The sequence below is a fragment of the Phascolarctos cinereus genome, unplaced genomic scaffold (assembly GCF_003287225.1).
Source record: "Phascolarctos cinereus isolate Bilbo 61053 unplaced genomic scaffold, phaCin_HiC Scaffold_8;HRSCAF=390, whole genome shotgun sequence".
Classification (NCBI taxonomy): Eukaryota; Metazoa; Chordata; class Mammalia; order Diprotodontia; family Phascolarctidae; genus Phascolarctos; species Phascolarctos cinereus.
Window position 1 is genome coordinate 63836573 of NW_027556291.1, and position 24120 is coordinate 63860692.

Below are 24120 nucleotides of genomic sequence, written 5' to 3' on the forward strand. Positions count from 1 at the left end.
GGATGCAGGAGAGAAATGCAAACAGGCCTTGCCTTTAAGGAGCTGGCAGTCTGGATGAGAGAGAGAATGATGGGGTGATCAATTGGCTGGTAGGGCTTTTTAAGTAGTGGGGATAGAAGGGAGGGATTGTTAGATATAGAAATGGAAGAAAACCCCACGTTAACATTGTCTGTGTTGTGTTGTGGGGCAGCTAGATGACTTGGTGGATAGAGCGCTGCACCCAGAATTGGGAAGACCTGAGTTCAAATGTGGCCTTAGACACTTACTAACTACGTGACCCTAGGCAAGTCACATAACCCCTATTTGCCTCAGTTCTTCATCTGTAAAATGGAGACGCAACTCAAAAAAGAAATGATAAACCGCTCCAGTATATCTTTGCCAAGAAGTTGTCCTTGGGGTCACGAGGAGTTGAACACAACTGAACAAAAACAACAGTTTGTGCTGTGTTTTTAATTTATTTTGTTAGACACTTCCCAGTGACATTTTGTTCTGGTTTAGGCAGGGCTAGGCTGAAAGTTTTTTTTTTTTAAAGCAACTGAGGTTAAGTGACTTGCCCAGGGTGGTCACACAGCTAGTGTTAAGTGTTAGGTCTGAGGTCGGATTTGAACTCAGGTCCTCCTGACTTCAGGACTGGTGCTCTATCCACTGCGCCACCTAGCCGCCCCTGGGCTGAAAGTTTGACACCTGTGATCTAGTCTATCCCACTCACTTGACAGCTGAGGAAGCTGAGGCCCAGAGATGTGAAATGACTGCTCAGGATCACGTAGGTACTAGCCAACCAAGTCAGGACTCAAACCCCGAACCTCAGGCTTCATGGTTCTACCTTTTAGAGCAGGTACTACGAAGGGCTTGGAGGATAATGCTGAAGGAGAGGAATATGGCCCTCCAAAAGAGTTCTTGTTCTCTTTTCTCTCTTTTCTGAGTTCCAGAGGCAGAGAAACAGTGATGTTCTAGAATGTCCTTTGGTCCTTGTCCAGACTGGGAGTAGTGAAAGGATACAGATTCAGAGGATTGTCCTGAAGGACCCACCTCTTCCAGGAAGGCCTCCCTCATCTCCCCCCACCCCAGCACTGATTGCTCCTTCTATACACATACACTGCTCACATTTGGTTTGGTTCCTACTTATTTGACTATCTCTTGCCTTCTGTAGTCTGCTGTAAACTACACAAGGGCAGAGACTGTGTCTTGTTCTTCTGGGGACAGCCATTAGGCCTAACCATGCTGCCATACCTCAAGGACAGTTTCTGAGTCTGGAGATGAGTACAGTGGGTAACACAAGCCTCGTGTTGGCTTTCAATTTCTCCTGGATTTCCTCTGGTTCCATACTTATCCAGCCTTTGTTTCAAGACCTCTGGTGAGGCAGCTAGGTAACACAGTTAGATGCACAGCAAAGGTCCTGGAGTCAGATCTGAGTTCAAATCCAGCCTCAGACATTTACTAGCTATGTGACCTTGGACAAGTCACTTAATCTCTGATTGCCTCAGTTTCCTCAACTGTAAAATGCCTGATACATAGTAGGTATGTAGTAAATGCTTGTTGTCTTAGAGAGTAATTATACCTCAGAAACTCTACTAGACAGATAATTGCTTTACCTACTCATTTTCTCCCCTTATAAAATGCAGCTCCTTAAGGGCAGTAAAAAAATTTTGTTTTTTGTATCCCCATTACCCAACAAAATGGCCGGCACATAGTAGGTGCTTACCAAATGCCTGTTGACTGATTGAGTAATATATTTTCACACTCTGGTTCTTAACCTTGGGTTTTTTAAAAAATATTTTCATAACTGTATTTGAATATAATTGGCTTCCTTTGAAATCCTTTGAAATATATTTTATTTTATGCATTTAAAAACTTGATTCTGAGAAGGACTCCATGAGCTTTGCCAGACTGTTGCCAGAAGGGTCCAGAACCCAAGAAAAAGGTTAAGAACATCTGTAGTAGAGTGTAAGCTCTTTGAGGCCGGGGCCTATTTCCTTTCATTTTTGTATCCCCCTTTGCTTTGTACACTGCTGGTGTTTATTAAAGGCGTATTGATTGAGTATTTCCCTTTGGTAGAGTATAAGCTCCCTGGGGACAGGGAATCTTTCCTTATGCTTCATGTGAGAGAAGGGCTCGTTATAAGCCAGATTTTTTTAAGAAAGAGCTTCTGGCACTGTCACCGCCCCCCCTCCCCTCCCCAATTCTTTCCCTTCCAATTCTTACAGGTCTGTGTTGGTTGCCCACTGCTGAGGAAGCTGGGCACAGTGGGACGGAAAAGGGGCTGCTTAAGTATTTGCCTTGTTCCTTCCGTGCTATGGGGATGGAGGGCGATAGCCTTTGCTAGTCTTGCTTATTATGCAGTTATCCCTTCTGCATCATGGGGGTTAGAGGCACAACACCCTCATTATCTGAAAAATCTGCATCAAACTTTTTGGCCCTCCCTTGGTACCAGAGAAGAAGTCTGAATTATCATGGTATTAAAAGGCAAAATATATTGATGTTATACAACACTATACATATGTTTTATGCATTTCTGAGTTTCTAAACTTTTTTGTGATGTCTGCTGGCCTTCTCGTGTCGTCTGTGGCTTTTGCAAAACTCCCCCCCAAATTCCAATTTAGTTTCTTATGCCAACCCGCAATACATCGAGAACGCTGTGGGGAAAGTCAAGATATGGAAGAAAGACCTGTAATACTTATTCATGATGGCCCTACAGAGCTTGGTGTTTTCATTGCTCCAAGCTCTTGCTTCCTAGAAGGACAGACTATGTTCTAAGCTGAGGAGCAGGCCTGGGAGATGTTGTAATGGCAGAACCCAATCTCAGGGGAAATGTTGAAACAAATGTGGTTCTGTTTTTGTGGTATATCACTCAGGGTGGAAATGATCAACTCTGGGAGCCTAGACCATGTGCCTGTTCAATCCTGTATAGCCTGGAAAATGATTTGCTTAATTATGGGGTCAGTGATCCCCAAGCTGTATTCCCATGTGTTCCTCAGACCCTATCTCTGTGTTCGCCCTGTGCCTCCTCTCTCCCCTTTCGGGCCTCACCATTTCTGCTGTTGGATATGACCCAGTGTATTTATGGTTTTGAAGCCTCAGAGCAGACTACTAATAAAATCACGAGGACCCAATAAATTACCCTGCTCTTGTTTCGCTCTTTAAAGCATTTGGTTTGCAGAGTCTGATTTATGAAGTTACTTAGAAATCAGGACAGAGTGGAAAGAACATTGGCCTGGACGTCAGGAGAGTCAAATTCCAACCCTAGGCCTGCCATTCAAATACTCTGTTGACCTTGGACAAGTCCTTATTATCTCGAGGTAGTTGATTTTTTTCCCTCTCCATCTTTCCAATGAAGGAATCAAAAGACTCTTCATGCCCTGACTAATTTAGATATCCTATGGAGTAAGGCAGAAGTGTCAACCATACATCCTTGACACTCCTGAGTAAATGGAATTGGGAAATATTTAACAAAATTAATAAAAACACAGTAAAATATAGATAGCTTTACATTTTAAAATTAAGTCAATCTGTGGCCCCTAGGGTTTGTTTTGTACAGATTGGTGGCTCTCATTTCTGTTTGAGTTTGTCACCTCTGTAGTAAGGTTGTTTTCATCTCTAATAAGGTCCCTGCTGGCTCTGACATTCTATGAGACTCTAAAACTCCAGTTAGTTAGGACTTGGTGACTCCTTGGGGCTCAATGACTCTAAGCACAGGTTGTAGAAAGTCCTCTAAGCTCTAATTTGATCACTAAACTAAAGTATGCTTCCTTTTCCTGTAGGTACAAAATGCTAGTGATTTGTTGATCAAACCGCTGGAAAATTTCCGTAAGGAGCAAATCGGCCTCACCAAGGTATGTTTCATTCTTCCTTCTCTCCACCGTGGGCGAGATCCTCTTATCGCGACTGAGTGACTTGTTAGACTAGATGCTACGCTAGTCCAAGGGTGAGGGGTGTTTATGATATTCAAGAGGTGTTCTCTGAACAGAATATGATTTAGTAGGGTATAATTCAGTAGACCTGGGTTGTAGACCTAGCCCTCTCAATAGCTCACCATGTAACTGTAGCCAAGTCACTTTTTCCTCTGTGTGCCTCAGTTTCCTTCTCTGGAAAATGAAGTAGTTGAACAAGAGACTCTCCAAGATCCTCCTTATTCCTAAATCCTTGGATTCTATGATCTGCTTTCTGTTTTATCTGGGATATACTTCTTCCAACAAACCCTTTGGATCAAAGAAGCTGAAAACAGTACTTAATAGACTTCCCAGAATGCTTTTTGCACACCAAACCTGTGAGGAAATGAGGGTTGGGGGGGGGAGGCAGTGAAGTGCCACAGAACAAGGACAGCAACCCAGGTCTTGGGACTTCAAATTGAGGCCTCCTTCTACCATAGCTAATGAAAAGGAGCCATGTGATTGGAGTAATGGATCCTCCCTCCTTGCCTGGCACTAATCACACAACAATGGCTTGAGAAGGGCTGGAAATGAGGCCTGTACTTAGCCCGTTTCGTTGTGATCACCACTGAATGAGTAGACTCGATAGATAAGTGGTCAAAGGAGAACAGTTTCCAAAAGAAGAAATAAAAACTATCAACAGCCACACGAAAAAAGCCTGCAAATAAAGGAAGAAATGTAAATTAAAATGGCTGAAGTGTTGCCTTATACCCATGAAATTAGAAAAAATGCAAATAATATTGGAGGTGCTGTGGAAGGCAGGCACACTAATAGGCTGCTGGTGTGCTGTGAATTGATCCATTTGTTCTGGACTCTTTGTCATTGTGTCCTGTGCTTGGTTCTTGTATTGAGGAACAACAGAGAAGGTAATAGAGAAGAGACTCATTTTGACCCAAGAAAGAAGGCTTTGTATTGGGGTATATTGAGGGTTTCAAGTTGGAGAGGACGGTTGGGTCCAGATTGTGTGGAGTTTTAAATGCCAGGCCGATGACTTTGGGTTTTATCCTCTGGGTAATGGGTATCTGCTCAGTGTTTATAAGGAGGACAGTGCCATGTTTTAGAACGTTGAATCCAATGGTGGTAGGTAGGATAGATTGAAGGGAAAAGAGAATGGCTGCAGGGAGATGATCATCATTACCCAGGCTAGGGTTTCAGCAGTGAAAATAGAAAGGAAGGAGGTCAAATCTTAGGATTTGATGACTGATTTGATGTGGGGGAAGAAGGGAGAGATGGATTCCCAGGAGCAAGTGATCCTGCTGACTGAGCATGCCATCCATGCGGATGATGTGGTAGTTTGTGGTCAGAGATGGTACAGACATCACCTCTGATCTGGAGTTTGGTGTTTAGGGTCAGGAAACCCATTGTCATTTGTTCAGAGGTAATCTGGCCTGTGTAAACAAACTACCGCTAACCAAATTCTCAGGAGATACTTTTGCAAACCAAAATGGTACCCTAGTCACTTGTAAATCAAGCAGCCAGGCACTTGCCTGGCAAAGGTTTGACTTGGCAAACACAGACTTAAGCACTGACGGTTGCCACTTTCTTCAGGATGTCTTCTAAGTTTGCCTAAAACCCAGTAGATTTTCTTTTCCTACTCGAGGGAATACATTGATCAACCTCTGCTGACTAGTGAGAGGCAGCATTTCTCACACGCTTCATGATTACCAAGTGCTTTATGTCAGTTCCCCAATCTGACCCTCACAACACCACTGTGAGGTAGGTAAGAGAAAGATCATTTTCGTCATTTGAGTTTCAGAGAGGTTAAATGACTTTCCTGAGGTCACACAATGAAGAAGTGTTAGAACTAGGACTTAAATCAAAGTCTTCTCTTTCCGGCATCTTAAGTTAACAGAGTAGATCTAGAACACTGATAGTTCTCTTCCTATTTGCAAGTTTCCTAGTTGACATTCAGAATTTCTCATTTTCGTTGTTCTGTGAAATTCTTTTTAAAAAATATTTTTGGTCACAAATTCACAATCCCTTTCATATCCTAGGTGAAATTTTAAAACTAATTTCTGTTGATAATCCACAGCCTCGTTTGGCTAGAATCATAGAATCATAAGATGTTAGCTCTGGGAGGGAGTTTATAAGGCAGAATGTCAGAAATGGCAGTGGCTTTGGAACATACTGTCAGAGCTAGGAGGGAACTTGGAACACCGAATGTCAGGGATAAGAGTGCCCTTCGAGCATAGATTGTGTCAGAGCTGGGAGGGGCCTTAGAACAGGGAATGTCAGAGCTGGGAGGGGCCTTAGAACAGGGGCTGTCAGAGTTGGGAGGGGCCTTCTAGAGTAGGAAATGTCAGAGCTGGGAGGGGTCTTAGGATCCAGAACTTTAGAGCTGGGAGGGCCCCTAACAGATCATTTAGTTGTAACTCCATGATTTGAAAGAAGAAAACTGAGTACAAGTAGCAATCTCAGGGTTGCCCAGTGGATCAGAGGCAGAGATTGGACATGACCATAGATGTTCTGTGTCTGTCCAGTAAGTACTCTGCATTTCAGTGCCTCCAATTTTACATGTTGAATTGAATGTTATTCTCTGATTACCAAGACTGATGAATCAGCAGCGTCCCTTCGTAACCTCTCCAGCCTTCCTTTGGCCTCATTTCTTGCCCAGCTTGGCTTTGAGTCTTCTGGCCACCTACTCTAGACTCATGTTTGGATAATTTCTGCTGTCCCTCCCACCTCCCCAAGTCCCTGAGCACAGTTTGGGTGAGTCCTCCCACTGTGAATCAAGCTGGATTTGCAGGACCCACCTCTTCCTCCAGATGCAGCACTCTGAGAGGTCCACCAGACCACAGCAGCACAAACGGGACCTGAGCCAACTTTGTCCATAATGGGGTCCTTTCATCCCCTAGCACAGAAGCCCATTAGCCATAGTCAGATAAAGGCGCAGTCATCTCCTCGAGATGCATGACAGGGAGATCATTTGTACCCTTCGAATCATATTTTTCATGTCTTGTCAGAGGTGCCCACAGTATGATGTTTGCAGGCCTCTGGCAAGGATGCCCTTGCCAATAGGAAGGGCAGCTGAATCTCTCCTTTATGTGGCTAGTGGCTGGCCTACGTCCAGCTGTTTGGGCCAAGACATCTGAGCCTGTGTCTAAGCCTATTTCTGGGGAGCTTGACGCTTGGTATTAGTACGTTCTCAGTCAACAGATGCTGGGCGGGAGGGGATGGGGCCCTTGGTCTCATTGCTTCTTTGTCTCTGCCTGGAGGGATCGATCAATTCGTTGGATTTTGAAATTTTTTTTTTTAAAGAAATGTGTCTGACCTGGAAGTGTGGAGGATTAGAAAAATGGAAGGGATGGAACAACCGAAGCTGCCCAAACCAGACTCCAGGGTAGACTGAGCCAAAGGCATTGTTGGTCTTGGAATGTGTTCAGGGGGCCAGTGAGTGAGGCTGTGTCTGAGGAGAAGGAGAGGAAACAGGAGAGAATCGTTTATCTTTGTACAATTAGAGAACATTAGTTAGAGCTGGCAGAGCCCTTTGAATGTAGAATGTCACAGCTGAGAGGGCCCTTAGAACACAGAATGTCAGGGTCGGGAGGGGCCTTTGAACCCAGAATGTCAGGGCCAGGAGGGGCCTTTGAACCCAGAATGCCAGGGCCGGGAGGGGCCTTTGAACCCAGAATGCCAGGGCTGGGAGGGGCCTTTGAACCCAGAATGCCAGGGCCAGGAGGGGCCTTTGAACCCAGAATGCCAGGGCTGGGAGGGGCCTTTGAACCTAGAATGTCAGAGCTGGGAGGGCCCTTAGAGCCTAGAATGACAAGAGCTGATAGGGGCCTTAGAACACAGAATGCAAGAGTTGGGAGGGACCTTAGAATACAAAATGTTAGACCTGTTTGGGGCCTTAGAACAATGTCAGAGCTAGGAGGGGCCTTAGAACACATGATGTCAGGCCTGGGAGTGTCCTCAATGCCCTTTCTAAACCATGGTGTCCAGAAGAGAGCCCAGTACTCCAGCTGCTGTCAGATCAGCGAAAAGCACAGTGGGATATCGCCCCATTTTATTTCAGGAGGCTAGCCCTCTCTTAGCACAGGCCAAGATTTTCTTAGTAGTTTTTGGGCTAACACACAACACTGACTAACATTGTGCTTGCAGTCTACTAAACCCTCCATTCGCATCATTATCCGACACACCATTGTCTAGCCAGGTCTTGTACTTGTGAAGTTGATTTTCTCAGCCCAAGTGTAAGAACTTGACATTTATTCCTATTAAAATTGATTTTGTTAGATTCAGCCCAGTGTCCTAGCCTGTCAAGTTCTGCTCGGATGCTGGCCCTGTCATCCCAGTTCAGTGTCAAACTCAAATAGAAATGGGGCCACTAAACTGGCAGCATATTGACTTAGAAAACCACATATCAACATCGTCTATGTTCTGTTGTATTTTCATTTACAGAATGTTTCCCAGTTATATTTTTATCTGCCTTAAGCTTCACTTGGGAGTATCATGGGTTGCATGTTTGACTCATCTGATCCAGTGGGTTAGCTCACCCTCCCAGCTTGGTATCATCTGCACATCGATAAGGGTGCCATCAGTGCCTTTATATAAATAAGCCAATAACGAAGATACTTGACATCCCAGGGCCAGGAACAGATCGCTGGGGCTGTCCTCTGGAGACCTTCTGCCAAATGGACATGGAACCACGAATGATCATGCACCCAGTTCTAGATCTGGCTAAGTATACTAGCATCTAACCCAGGGGTGGGGAACCTGTGGCCTCGAGGCCACATTTGGCCTCCTAGATCCTTGGTTGTGGCCTTTTGACTGAGTCCAAGTTGTACAGAACAAATCCTTTTTATGAAGGAGATTTGTTCTATGAAATTTGGATTCAGTCAAAGGGCTGCACTTGAGGACTTAGAGGACCACATGTGGCCTGGAGGCCACAAGTTCCCCACCCCTGATCTAACCTATTTTTCTCCATCTTTTTCACCAGAATAATTTGAGGTACCTTTTCAAATAGTTCATTAAAATCTAGGTAAACCAGATCACCAACTTTCCCCGACTGGCTTAGTAACCAGTAAAAAAAGGAAATGACTTGAGCTTGGCATGGCCTGTTTTTGATGAAGCTTGGCTGGCTCTTTGCAGTTTCTGCTTCCCTTTCCAGCTCTTCCCCAACCGCTTTTTAATGATCTGTTATTGAACTTCCCCTGAAATTGAAGTCAGGCTCAGTGGCATCCCGAGTTTGCAGCCTCTCTTTTGTTCCCTGTTTTGAAAAAGAAACATTTTCCTATCTGCAGCCCTGTGGTCCCCCTCCCATTCTGCCCGCTCTTGCTCAGCATCACAGCTGCAAATTCTTTGAGCACTCTGGGTCATAGGTCATTTGGACCGGATGCCATGAACCTATCCAGGGTGTCCTTCCCGTGCTTTCTCTCAATTTATCTTGACTATCAGCTCCTTTTAAGCAAGTTTCCTTCTGTCCTCTCCTGGCCAAAGGCTGTTCTCCTTGGAAGAGTAAAACCCAGCAGAGTCAGGGCTGAGCCACCATGGCCTCTCTCTGTTGTCAGATTAATGTTGTATCTTTGATCTTCCTTTTTTTCTAAACAGAATTTAAAAACCCTCCTTTCTGTTGTTCTGAGCTTTCGTCACCAGGCCTTGGTTCTTCTTTTACAATTTCTGAATTCTCTGTGCTGTTCTTCGAGTATCTGGCAATGCCTTCCCGTTCATCCTGCTCCCCACCCTTGCTGCCATCTCCCACCCGTATCTTTTTTTGAATCTAAGGTGCCCAGTGATTCCCCTCATCAGTCTCTCCAGGGGACTCTTTTTTCCTCATCAAAATGATTTCCTTTTGTGTTTTTAGAATGTTCATTTCTGCGAGTCTCCCATTCCTCCTGGGCTAGCTTCCATACAGAATTCTGGGTGGTGGGATCCTCCCTAGCCTTTCTCTGAACCCTTTGAAATCTGCTTATCTCAAATCTAGGGTCTGTGTCAGACTGTGCCCAGATTTCCTCTCCTCTGCTATCATCGCAAACTCTGGAATGGAGCAGTTCCTTCCTCCCAGGTTCCTATCATTTCTAGTTCTTCCTCGTTAGTGAGACTCAGATCTATAAAATATTTTCCGCTTCTTAGTTTCTCCATGTGCATTCTGAAGTATGAGATTATCCATAAGAAGGTATTAGCTTTTCTGCTTTTGGCAGAGAGAGGGCTCCATGTTCTCCATCTGGAGAATTGAAGGCCCCTGTCACTGTCACACCCTACCTCTCTCTGTGCCAGACTTGTGATCTGTTTCCTATGCACTCATCTATTTCCTCTTTCTGCCCAGATGGTCTGTAGTTTACTACAATGGGGGAAAAATTACTACTGTTTCTCCTTTCATTCACCTTTAACCAGCTTCTCCCCACTGTGCTTCCTCCCATTTCCCCAGTTTTCTCACAAGAGTATGTCATTTTAATAAATAATGTGATCCCACCTTAACCTGTCTTGTTTCTGCACAGCCATATTTCAGGTATGGCCTTTCGTCCAGCCAAGACTTGGTGTTCTCTGCGAGGATAGATTTCTTTTAGGACCTCTAGATCTTACTGTTTGTTGTGTAAGCTTTGGATGGTTGGGCTTAGACACTTGAGATCACAAGTTCTACTACTGGCTCCTTTCCTTTCTTAAATTTTGTCTCTTATGAACTTTTGCTGGGTGTCTCATTGGCAACTCTTCTTCCTTCATTTTGGGCTGCTCAGTGGCACTGCAGTGGATAAAGTGCCAGCCCTGGAGTCAAGAAGACTCATCTTTCTGAGATCCAGTCTGGCCTCAGACACTTACTAGCTGTGTGACCCTGGGCAAGTCACTTTACCCTATTTGCCTCCATTTCCTTATCTGTAAAATGAGCTAGAGAAGGAAATGGCAAACCATTCTTGGCCAAGAAAACCCCAAATGGGGTCACGAAGAGTTGGACACAACTGAAACGACTGAAAAACAACAACAACTTCCTTCATTTTCTCTACTCTCATTCCATCAATTTTATCCCTTCCCCATTATTTTAGTCAGAAGCCCTTTCTAGGAGATTTGCAAGACCATTCATAACCTCCCTGGTGAAGAGCTGGTCATTCCTATGATAGGATCCAGAAATCTAAACCCTGCTACCCCAGACATCATCTTCCTGGCCAGCTATTCACTTCCCAAATCAATGATAGTTTTTGCATCTCTTGTATTCTGCTTCCTGAAATCTTCCTCCATTTCCTCTTTCTGTCAAGATGGCCTGTATTCATTATGCTGTGATGAACACTGTGATGATCTGTGTTAGGCACTGATGATACAGAGCCAAAAGTGAAACCTTGCCTGTCCTTGGAGACCTTACATCCTACTATGGGGGAAGCAACATGTGAGCACAAAATATATACCAGGTAATTTCTGGGTGGAGTGCAGGGCGTTAACAATTTCAGGGATCAGGATGAGCTTCCTGTACTTGATGGATGTTGAGCTGAACTTTAAAGGAAGTCGGGGAGTCCGTGAGATAGAGGTGAAGGAAGACAAAGTGCATTGTAGGCATAGGGGGATAGCGTATGCAAAGGCTTGGAGTTGGGAGATAGAATAGCAGTAAGGGGAACAGAAAGTTTGGCTGGAACATCAGGTGTTTGAAGAAAAGTAATGTGTAATAATTCTAGAAAGGTGTAGGTTAAAGTCAGATTGTGAGGGTCTGTCAAAGTGGAACAGAATTTTCAATTTTATCCTAGAGGCAAGAGTTTCTCAATCATAGGGGAGTCTTAGACTTTAAGGATATATTTTTTGACATTTGTGTGGAAGTTAATTGGAGAGGGGAGAGACTGGATACAGGGAGACCAAAGAATCCAGTTATTGCAATAGTTTAGGTGAGGGGCAACGAGGGTGTGATGTAGAGGGAGACGTCGAGAAGAGGGCCCCTCCAGAGTCCTAGGGGCCACCCACAATTAGGACATAAGTGATGGATGATGATTCAGTCAAGGGGCCTTAAAGGGAATGGTCAGACATGTAGGTGGGGGACCCAGAGAAATTAGCGTCATGAAAACCCAGAGACCAAATTGCTGCTTTCCCCACCATTCATCTTCCTCCAAATGCTGTCTGTGGTGCTCCCGCTCTGGTTATTGGATCTCTTCACCCCAGTGCACCCTCCTTGCTTGCAGTCCTCCCCACAGCACCCTCTTTCCTATGTCTTGATCCTTTCGAATAAGGCCCACTCAGCCAGAGCCATATTCTGGTCCCAAGGCTCGGAGTTATCTATGAGCTCAAGTTTCCTTATTGCCTAAACGTTGGGTATTTATGTGGAGACTCCTGCGATCTTCTGGATGTCTCAACCACGGTCTTCCTTGAGCTTTCATTTAAACTGACTTTTGTTGGTGTCTGGCTTGGGAGATAGACTTACTACGGGCAGTTTTGTCCCTCCCTAGTTCTTTTCAATTGAAAAGTTCTTATGATTCGATCTGGAAGACACCAAAGAAATCCATTCTTGCCAGCTTGTGTCTGGTGCATTCCATCCCCAGCCAGGAGCCTGTCATAGCTATATTTTAAGCCTGAGCGCAGAAACCTAAATTACCTCCTGGGACGCCAGCTGGGGAGCTCCCAAGTCCGTCCTTCTCCAGCGGATCCCTTGTCTTCAGTGAGTGGCAGCGAGGAAAAAACCCAACCTGAGGCCCTCTTGGAGTCACTTTCCTGCTCAAGATCAGGCCGTCTTTGGGAAACCTTCGGGCAGTGCCACGTGTGCCCACGTGACTCACCAGAATCGCATCGTCATTAGCCATTTTAGCAAGCCTTGGGAGGCTAATTGTTAGGACCATTTTTTATGAAAAGCTCCTTCTAATGTAGGTCATAGGAGATTTAGAAGAGCCCTCAGAGGCCAGATAGTCTAACTGCTTTATTTTATGGAGGGGGAGGAAAGCGTGGCCCAGGGAGGGGAAGTGACTTGTCTAAGGTCACATATAGGTCTCCAGCTGGAAGAGCTTCGAGGCCATCCAGTCTAGCCCACTCATTTTATAGATGAGGAAACTGAGGTATACTCCTATACCTTTAAATTTCTTAGCACAAAGGCTTTCTCTCTATCTAATGATGTGATCATGTGACTCTTTACTCTTTTTTTAAAATCTTGATAAGATTTCTCAGATGGATGGCTTAATACCAGGAAAACAATCTTTGCATTCCATTCATTAGTCCTCCTTGGTCATGTTGGATTTTTTTCCTTTTTGTTAGTTTAAAAATATTCTACTTGCTGTGATCTGTTTGGTAGCATTCTAATTAGTGTTTTGCATTGATGTGAATAAATGTTGAAGAGAGTTACATCTTCATTGGGCAGCATGGCCTCTTCTAGCCCTTACAGTCCTGAGCTTCTGAGGTTTCATTTCTTCAGGGACATATCCTTGCCTATTGTGCAAAGGTACAGGGCTAGTCATACATTCATTCATTCATTCATTCATTCATTCACTTTCTTGGCCTCAATTATCTCATTTGTAAAATAGGACAAATAATACCTTATGGAGCTGGAGGCAGGAGGCAGGACTGTGTTACTTTTTTATTTTAAAAAGAAAAGCAGAGGAATAAATTAACTATCTGATTTGGACAGTTTATCTTAAATTCCTATGGACAACTGATTTATTAGGAAAATGGCCCCATCTACAGGAGATTGACTTTAAGCTGAGTTATTAATAACTACCTTCCTGAAAGCATGACTTCATAAAATCCTAAGATTTGTGCTGAAGGTGTTCAACCAGGCACTATGAGGGGAACTCTTGTGAAGGAGGGAGGTGAGCAGAAGAGCAGGGATCATGGGGCCAAGTCCTCGCTTCCTTTCGCCTCCCTACCCCGCAGCAGGCTCTCTGCTCCGTCCTGCTTAGTGGTGACCAGTGGTTTCACTAGAGTTCTCAGCATGGCTTTGTAACGAATGAGAAAGCTTAGTGGTAGTGTGACAGCTGTAGGCTTTTCATTACTAGAGAGCAGCTGATAGCTTAATTAAAGTTTGAATTTGACAGGAGGGAGCAATATTTTACCACACCATAGCCCAGAGATCTCCATACTCTTCTAGGGGCTTTGTAGCTTACATTTCAGTGTTCATTCTGTCATTGTGACTTGGAAAGGCAGCTGTAGTGTGGTGGAAAGGCTAGCCTCAGTCTATCAACCAGCAGTCATTTATCAACTGATTACATGCCAGTCACTGTCCCAGGTGCGAAGGATACAAACACAGTGGCTGCCCTCAGGGAGCTTCCGTTCTGATCCTGGAAGACAACACAGACATAAGCAGATCCATATCCTTCTCTCAGTCCAGATGCTTTATGACTCTGTAATATTTGACACTCTCCATCATCCTTTTCTTTCATGACACTGAAGTAAAGGGGAAGGAACCAGAGAGGAGAAGGCATTAACACTAAGGGGAACCTGGGAAGGCAAAAGGTGGGATTCAAGCTGAGGCCTCAAGGAAGCCAGGAGGTGGAGGTGTAAGAGGAGAACATTCCAAGCTTGTGGACAGTCAGGAACTTGGGAGATGGGGCACTGTGGGCAAGGAGCAGCAAATTGGCCAGGGCCGCTGAATTGTAGGGGCTATGGAAGAGAATGACCTGCAAGAAGACTTGAAAGGTAGGAGGGGCTACGTCATGGAGGGCCTAACAGGGGACTTGAATATTTGATCCTCAAGGGTATAGGGGGGATTTATTGAGGAGGGGGCTGACATAGTCAGATTTATGCTTTAGGAAGAACACTTTGTTAGCTGTGTGGAGGGTGGACTAGAATAGGGAATGACTTGGGGCAAGGAGATTAATTCGGAGGCTATTGCAATAATCCAGGCAAGGGGTGAGAAGGCCCTGATTTCGAGTGCGTAGCTATGTGAGTGGAGAGAAGGTGGAAATGACAAGATTTGGATCTGGGCTGAGAGAATGAGGTGTTAAAGAAGACCCTTAGATTTGGAGCCTGGGTAACTGGAAGAGTGGCAGGGGTCTCAATAGCAATGGAGACATTAGAAAGAGGGGAGGGTGTGGGAGGAATGACAATGATTTCAGCTTTGGACATGTTGAGTTTGAGATGCCCGTGGGGCATCTAGTTCCACGTGTCCTAATGGGCAGTTGGAGTTGCAGGCCTAGAGCTTATGAGAGAGTTTAGAGCTGGGCACATGAATCTGGCAAGCATCTGCATTCACATGGTCACTGAACACAGGGGAGCTGATGAGCTCGCCACATGAGACAGTGTAGAGAGAAAAGGGCCCAGGGCAGAACCTCAGGGGAGACTCACAGTTAGGTGGCCCAGTAAGGACAAAGACGCAGCAAAGAAAAATTGAGGAGTATTCAGATAGGTAGGAGAGAGAATCCAGAGACTAGAGAGGTCAGAAAGCATCTAGATTGAAAAAAGGCCGTTAGAATCCAGCCTCAGACCAAACACTTGACACTCACTAGCTGTGTGACCCTGGGCGAGTCACTTAACCCCAATTGCCTAAAAAAAAAAAAGAAAAAAAAAGAAAAAAGGCCATTAGATTTAGTGATTCAGAGATCATGGATAAGTGTAGGAAAGAGCAGTTTCAGTTGAAAAGATTAAAAGCTGGGTTGTAGTGGGTTCAGAAGAGGGGAAGTAGAGGCCCAGAGTATGGATGGCTTTTAAGGAGTTTAGTAGAAAAGGGGAGGAGAGACATAGGAAGTAGCTGTGGGTTTGGTAGGGTTAAGTGAAGGTTTTTTGAGGATGGGGGAGATGTGGGCATGTATGTAGGTCTCAGTGAAGGAGGGGGGGGAGAGGGGGCAAAGAGGGAGAGACAGAGAGGGAGGAGAGGATGATGGTGGGGGGCAGTCTTCTGGAGAAGATGGGGATGGATGGGAGAGCAAGGGGACATATAGAGGGGTTGGAGTTAGCCTTGGGAAGGAGATAGTAGGAAATGATGTCAGAGGGATATAAAATGAGGAGAAGGAGAAAAGAGGTATCTTGGCTGACAGCCTCCATTTTTTCAGTGAAGTATGATGCAAGGTTGTCTGCTGAAAGAGTGGGCAGAGGGGGTGCCGTGGCAGGCTTACAGAGAGATGAGATTGGGAGCAGCCACTGTGGTGAGTGAAATATACACTTGATTAGGGCAGGAGTAGAAAGATTGCCTTACTACAGTGACTACCCAGTTGAGGTTGGATCATATAAATTTTTAGTAGACCTAGACAGGATGGATTTATGACTTCTAGCTCTCCTCAGCAGCATGTGAATAGTAGCAAAGAAGGCAGATGATGAGAGTGATCTAGGACTGAGATTTGGCAAAGCCTGATTGGTAATTGAACAAGGGGTCAAGGGACTCATGACTAGAGGAGAGAGTGGAGTGGATGAGGTTCAATGAGGGGTTGAGATTGGGAAGGGAGTAGGATATGCCTAGAGCAGGAAAAAGAACTGAAGGCTGGAGGTCCTGATGAGGACAGAGAATAAGGTTGGAGTTTTTGAGGCATAGGGGAAGTTGGAATGATATAAGATTATGTTCAGATAAAGGAATTTGTGAGTTCATGAGCATGGGGGTGGAATACTTGTGGCTAATGGCAAGATGTGAAGGGAGAGGGTTATCTCTGTGTAGTTGAGGTGAGGTGGAGGAGGAATAGGCATGGGAATTGGGTGGAATGAGAAATGGGGAATGAGGTATTTGAGGGAGCATAGTTATTACATTGTAAAATGCGTTTCATGTGTTAACTCGTTTGATCCTCATAACCCTGTGAGGTGGGTGCTGTTATTATCCCCATTCTACAGATGAGAAACTGAGGCTGAGATGAGGTGACTTGGCCAGGATCACACAACTTGCAAGTGTCTGAGATTGGATCTGAACTCCAGTCTTCCTGACTCCCAAGTCGCATGCTCTCTCCACGGTGCATGAGCTGCCTCATATAATATAATATATATGTTGAAGTCTGCTGCTGAGAGGGTAGCGAGGAAGGAAGATTGTGAGCCAACCACTAAACTCAGTGAAGAAGGAGGGAAAATGTCCTGGGAGCTGATAGATAACGGCCACCATGATCTAGAATGGGTGATAAATTTGGATAGTGTGACCCTCAGAGGAGGAGAAGTTGTTGAGGGATGGTGGGAGGAGGGCCTGGAAGTGGCATTCCAACTCCCCAGCTGGAGCAGTGAGTCAGTACTGGCCCGGGAAGCACTGCTGGCGGGCAGATCTGGGTCAGGACGTTAGTGGAGTGGGACGAGGTGGATGAGCACATGGGAGAGGGGACAGCTGGGTTCAAGGAAAGGGATTCGCTCTTTGGCAGCCAGAGGTTCAGCATCCCTGGGACTGGAAGAGTATTAGGTGGGGGGGGGGAGCATATGCTGGCCAGTGAGGAACGATTCCAGGGCAGAGTAGAAGTGGCCAGGCCTCTGTCTGTGGAGGGAAGCAAGTGATTAGAACTGTTTAGAGGCTTCCCTCGAGGCCTGACCTCATGGAAAGCCGAGCCGTTTATGGCTGGGGGAGTGTGGGAGCTGAGGTGGAGGTGCTGGCAGTGCAAGGCGGGGCCAGCCGTGGAGCTGTATTGGGGTGTGGGTCCTGTGTTCCTACAGGAAGGGCTGTGACTGAGAGGACTGGCCCCCTGCCTCTACATGTGGGCGTGTTACAGCTGTACACTGAGGTTCAAGTCACAGACTTGGACTGTAGTTTGGGCTCTGAGACTCAGATGGCCATATGACCCTGGGTGAGTCACTCCCATTCTCTTCATGTCAGTTTCCTCACTTTTAAGAAGTCCCCTCTCCCTCTAAGTCCTATTTAGTGACCTGCTTAGCAAACATTAAAGAATGAATCCATCTGGGAGGTAGCTTCCTATTGCCTCAGGAACATTTTCCTTATTAATGGACTATCCAAAGAAATTCTAGACAAATCCTTCAATGTCAGACTGTTAATTTACTCAAGAATCACAGGATTTAGAACTGAAAGGGACCTTGGAGATCATTTAGTCATAGGATCATAGATTTACAGCTGAAAGGGAACTTAGAGGCCATCTAGTTTACATCCTGTTCTCTCCCCCCCCCCCCATGAAGAAACTAAGGACCCAGGGAGATTTCACAACTTGCACAAGGTCACTCACTCATAGGATCTTACGTTTAGAGCTAGGACAGACCTCAGTGGTCATCTAGTCCAAACCCTTCCATTTTACAGGTGAGGAAACTGACACCCTGGAGGATAAAACAACTTGCCCAAGGTTGTACAGGTAATAAGTAATGAAATCAGAATTTGAACCCGGAGCCTCTCGTCTCTCAATCCACGGCTCTTTCTTCAACACCAGCTGTTTTATTGGTTTTCATTTATCTGACCACCAGGTGGTGCTGTTAGCCACTCTACTGGCCCTATTGAAAAAGGCTCAGGCCTCTGGCTGAGGCTCATATCCTTCCTATTGGTTCTGTACTCTACCCTGCTGAGGGGAATTGGGGGTGGAGGGGGAATGTGCAGAGCTCTCTATGATGGGCACACTTTTCTGTCTTTGACTTTATGCACTCGTTGTTTTATTCCAACGAGCGTGGTTAGTGTGGATTATGCCAAACAGAATAGCTTTGGGCTCCACCTACTGGAAACCCCATTGCTTCTCTGAATCTGCTAGCTCACTGAGCTCTAATCATGTGACCTTAACATAATGAAGCCAGCTGCCCATACGAATACACAGTCATGCTTGGATACTATTTACTCATTTCTATAGACTCAATAAAAGGAATAAATAATACATAACAAAAATATATCACGTGGCTGTGCACCCACAGCTTCTCCTAGACCAGGGCCACCCCCACACAATGTATTGGCATGCTTTGAACCTGGGAATTACAGGAAAGACAGTTTGATTTTTTTTTTGTACTTTCCTATTACCACTCCTTCTGCAAGTGGGCAAAAGTGGGGAAGAAATCTAGCATTATTCCCAAGTGAGATTTGACTCAAGGTATCTAATAGTCAGTTATAAGATGAAAGACTCAGGACTCTGACTCTGGCTCTCAGCCCCTTTTGACAGAGCAAAACATGGATACGGTAAAAAACCCTAGTGTAGACAGAAGTTCCAGTGGGTCCACAGATACAGCAGAAGTCCCTAGTGTAGACACAAGCTCCAGTTGGTCCTGTTAATGGCAGACATCTCCAAGTGCTTCTCACCAAAGCTCACTCAGTGATGGTGGGTCTGACACCCTTCCACTTTGGCAAAATGACCTTGAGACCTCTAGAGTTCCAGAGGTACCGGGTCACATCCCCTCTGGTCCTTTTGCTCTGTGAGCAAGGCCAATCCAAGGCACAGACTGATGGTTGTAAGATGGAGGCACAGGTAACCAGGGTTAAATCTCCAATAAAACTGAACAAACCTAGAGCCCCTTCTCTGATCTAAATTGTATAATCCCCAGTGCTACTCAAGAGGGTGTTCTCCGTGGGGCTGCACCATTCAAGGTCAAGTTTGGAAAAAAAACGAAACCTTAGGTAGATGGAGGGGATGCTTGCTTTGGACTCTTTTTCAGAGGGCAGGGGCTGTCTTTTACCTTCCTTTGTATCCCCAGCACTTAGCAAAGTGCCTGACCTATAGTAGGCACTTAATAAATGCTTTTCTATTAACTGATTGGGTAGATTACTGGGTGTGGAATCTGAAAGACTTGGATTTCGGTCTTGCCTTAGACATTTAGCAGCTGTGTGACCCTAGGCAAGTCACTTAACCTCTCTCAGCCTCAGTTTCCTCACTTGTAAAATGGGGAAAATAAAGGCACCCATCTCCCGGGGTTGTTTTGAATCTCTAATGAGTTAATGTATGAATTGCATTGTAAGCCCTAAATCTCTTGTGGTATTGTTACGTAAATTTAAGCTATCCATGCCTATTAAGGGTTAGGTGTAGAAAGTTCCCCCTTCTTGGGATGATTCTGTGCCTCTCATCTTTTCTGCCTCCAGGAACGGAAGAAAAAATTTGAGAAGGACAGTGAGCGGTTTTATTCTTTGCTGGATCGCCACTTGCATCTGTCTTCCAAGAAGAAAGAATCCCAGCTCCAGGAGGTATGTGTGGAATGCGGGCCCTTCCCTCTGGCTCCACCTTGGAATTTGGTAATGTTCCAGGCTGCACCTGTCTGAGGTAGGGGCACATGCCTGGGTGGAAATAGCATGGCTAGAGATTCGTGGCCTGGGAGCTGGCCTCTGCTTTTTTTAGTCATCTTGTGTTCTCTCCCTTGCCTTCCTGGCCACCACATGGCCTTCTTTGAGAATGCCCCATTTCGGAGCAGCTAGGTGGCACGGTGGATAGAGTACCGGCTCTGGAGTCAGAAGGACCTGAGTTCAAATCCAGCCTCAGACCAAACACTTGACACTTACTAGCTGTGTGACCCTGGGCAAGTCACTTAACCCCAATTGCCTTAAAAAATATCCGGTCTGAGAATGCCCCATCTCTGGTTGGTTTGTAAAATTTTGTGATTAGAACCAGTGTGGAAATGATGGTGGGAATCATAGTACATCCAGTTGTGGAATATCAGAGCTGAGAAGGGCCTAAGAGCTTGGGCTATCAGAGTTGAGAAGGACCTTGGAATGGAAGGAAGGAAGAGAGGGAGGAAAGGAGAGGAGAAAGGAAGCAAGCATTTATTAAGCACCTACAATGTGCCCAGGCAGTGTGCTAAGAGCTTTAAAAATATGATCTCATTTGATCATCACAACAACTTGAGAAGTAGGTAGGTGCTATTCTTATCCACATTTTACAGTTGAGGAAATTGAGGCAGACGGCAGTTAAGCCCAGGGTCACCCATCTAGTAAGTGCCCAAGGCTAGATTTGAACTCTTAGGCAGCTAGGTGGCATTGGCAGTGGATAGAGTGGCTGACCTGGAGTCAGGAAGACCTAAGTTCAAATCAGGCCTCAGACACTTACTAGCTGTGTGACTCTGGGCAAGTCACTTCACCCTGTTTACCTCAGTTTCCTCATCTGTAAAACAAGCTGGAAAAGGTAATGGTGAACCACTACAGTAGCTCTGCCAAGAAAACCCCAAATGGGGTCACGGAGAGTGAGACATGACTGAACAACAGCAATTTCCTTGCTCCGGGTCTAGTGTTCTATCCATTGCACCATCAGCTGCTTCAGAAAATGCCAGTACTGGAAGGAAGAGCCGTTAGTTCAGACCCCTCATTTTGTGGATGAGGAAATTGAGGCCCAGAAAGACAAAATGATCTGCCTGGATCACGTAGTTAGCATGACTATGTGTGGGGACCTGAACCTAAATCTTCCACACTGGGGTGTCTTGTCTTCCTCTTCAGAGCTGCCTCCTTTCTTTGTTTCCCAGAAGTCACTGTAACAACTCATGTTCTGGGTCTCCCTGGTTATTTCCCCCAGGTTCCAATCAATTACAGCCCTCCTAGTCTGACTCTTAATTGTACCCTTAGGACATACATTCAAACTGTTAGCATCAGCTTGGGCAGACCAAGGCTCTGCTTTCCATGTCTTCCCCTGCCATGAGAATCTGTTCCTTCAGCAATGGAGGTCCAATACTGAACCCACTGGCTGTAGAGCAGCAAGGATGGCGCCTCTTGAGCCCAGGATGTGGTATGCTTCTGCACTATAGGAATCTTTTCGCAAGGCCTTATGGGCCACACGTATAGCATAATCTTTTGTAGCGCCATTGGAGGTGAGCTAGAGGGGCTGTGGCATGCCATGATAGCGCCCCTGCCTGACAGTTCCTTCACGTGGTTCGCAAGGTCCCTTGCCTCAGAGAGGGCCAGGGGACTGTGCACGCCATTCCATGGAGACAGATCTTACTCATGCAAGAAGAAACCTGAACTGTTTATCCTTAGATGAGAGCCTTCTGCTCTTCAGGCACTGAAGAGTCCCTAAAGTCAAACTTCAGGTCATAGGATCTAGATTGAAGGATCTAGAGGTAGAATGGGCCTCTGAAGGTCATTCATCCTGTCCCTTCCAGACGTCTGGATTTACCCTTGAGCTGGTGCTGGGGACTGTGACAGTGCTCTTTCTCCAAGTTTCCATAGAGCAGCCATGGATTTGTAGGCCATGCAGGTATTGAGCTCCTCTCATAGTGGGCAGTCCTCTGCTGGGACTTAGCATAGACTGATCTAGTCTCAATTACCACTGATGTTCCAGAGGTGTTTACTGGATTTGGACATACCAGGGCTATGGTGTTCATCATCTCCCTGATACCCACAACTTTCCTAGGGGATTGCAAGTGTAGGTCATGAGTTATTCTTGTTTTACATCTCTAGGAACAGAAACACAGTTCTACCCTCCTTAAATCTTTTTGCAGCCTTGGACTAATTTACAGATAGAAGCACCAATTGTACATACAGAAAGGACACATGGAAACATGCGCTAATCAGCTCCAGTGGGCACCCAGTGTCTCAGCACTCTGAGGGTTTTGGGAAAGCCAGCTCTACTGGCTGGGTACAAGTGGCCAGAGCACAGATTACAGAAAAACCTGGAAATATTTATATGAACTGATACAAAGTGAAGTGAGCAGAACCATTGTACACGCTAACAATAACACTATGAGATGACCAACTTTGATAGACTTAGGTCTTCTGAGCAGTGCAATGATCTAAGACAGCTCCAAAGGCCTTAAGATGGAAAATGCTATCCACATCCAGAGAAAGAACTATGGAGTCTGAATGCAGATCGAAGCATACTATTTCCATTTTTTTTTGTTTTTTGTTTTTTTGGTGGTTTTTCTCTTTTATTCTGATTGTTCTTTCACAACATGACTAATGTGGAAGTATGTTTAACGTGATTGCACATGTATAACCTGTATCAGACTGCTTGCTGTCTAGGGGAGGGAGAAAAATTTGGAACTCAAAAATCCCTATAAAAAATGAATGTTGAAAATTATCTTTACGTGTAATTGGAAAAAATAAAATACTATTTAACACTCAAAAACCAAACCAAAACAAGTAGCCATGGCAATTAGAAGTAGCCCAGTTAGGTGTAATCATTGGGTTTCTCGTCTGGGTTTCCCTGGTCATGTGAGTCAATGTCACAATGTCCATCTACTCCTTGGGTGCTGTTTTGGAGCCTTTGCCGAAGTCTGTCCAACTCTAATTCAGAGTTGGAGTCCTTTTGTTTCTCCTACTGGAGGGCATCAAGGGATTCACCATAGCCCTTCTCTGTATTCTCTGATCATCTGCAGATATTCAAAGCAGGATTCATACATAGTCTTCATCTTTAGCCAGTCCTCTCTCTCATCATGCAGGCTTTAAACTCATCTGCCAGCTCCTGGTCTGCAGTAGGGGACTTAAGAACTAGTCATCTGGTTCTCTTTGGGAATCATGAAGTGCCTCACTGTTTGAGCTAGCTCCCATCGCTACAGCTCGAACTTGGTCTTCCTTCCTGGTCTTGACATCCCCCCAAGTGTCTAGAGCGGGGTGTCAAGACCTTCTGATGTCCTCCTCCTCCTCGTTAGTAGGTACCCACAAACCAACAGACCCCAGGGAGCTCCAGTTCTCCAATAACTAGAGACCATTGACTATTCATGCCAGTTCTCCAATATGTGAATAGCCACGGGGCATTCATCCCAGCACACATATGCAGTGTTGAATGCCATTTTCAAGTGTGTTGCGTCAGTGCTCACAATTACACAATACACTTTAACACCAAACAAAAATTTCAATGACACTTGGCCACACAATGCTACAATGGTTAGACCACGCCTGGCCTGGGAAGAAAGTTCTGCACTGGTGGGGAAAAGCTGCTGCGAAATGATTGCCTAGAGTTGGAAGAAGCTTGAATCAGTCCATGAACATCCTGGACAAGGACCTATAATAAAATATAATACGAGTTCTCTGAAGACCCCTTGAGAGTCTTGGCTCAGAAACCACTTTCTGCTTTTCCCAGTTTCAGTACAGAGTGCTTTGGATAATTAGCTATTCAAATCATGGACTGACCCCCTACCCGTGAAACATGGTCTATTCCCAGACCAAAATGAAGACTACAAATGAAATAACAAGGTATTTAAGAAAGAACAGAATAATAACTCACCCTAGAAAATAAATGGGCAGCAGAGTCCTTTTTTAAAGACCTCCTTTGCCACCAACTTGCACACAAATGAAAACAATACCTTCTTAGATCAAGTGGGGGGGGGAGGTGGAGATTTTCACAGTGGAATACTTATTCAGGTATGTGAAAACAACCCTTCTTGCACATGGCGCACGGGGTGAGGAAACTGGAGGTCATTTCTCTTTGTCCTTTTAACTTGTTCTCTGTGGTGAAATCAAATGAGAGAATAGATGAAAAGCACTTTTCAGACCTCAAAGCCATATACAAATGTAAGTGGTGGTGGTGATGGTGGCTGGCTGGCATGAAGATCAATTGCAGCCTTTGGGGCTGGA

At 45.4% G+C, this 24120-nt stretch overlaps 1 protein-coding gene across 1 annotated transcript in view; it reads left to right on the forward strand.

Annotated features, from left to right (window-relative positions):
• The window catches only part of OPHN1 (oligophrenin 1), a 279239-nt gene that overhangs the window by 130818 nt on the left and 124301 nt on the right, over nt 1-24120 (forward strand). The window contains exons 4-5 of the mRNA XM_020967237.2: nt 3759-3830; nt 19708-19809. Coding sequence (XP_020822896.1) covers nt 3759-3830; nt 19708-19809 — 174 coding nt within the window. The remainder of the gene's footprint in view (nt 1-3758; nt 3831-19707; nt 19810-24120) is intronic.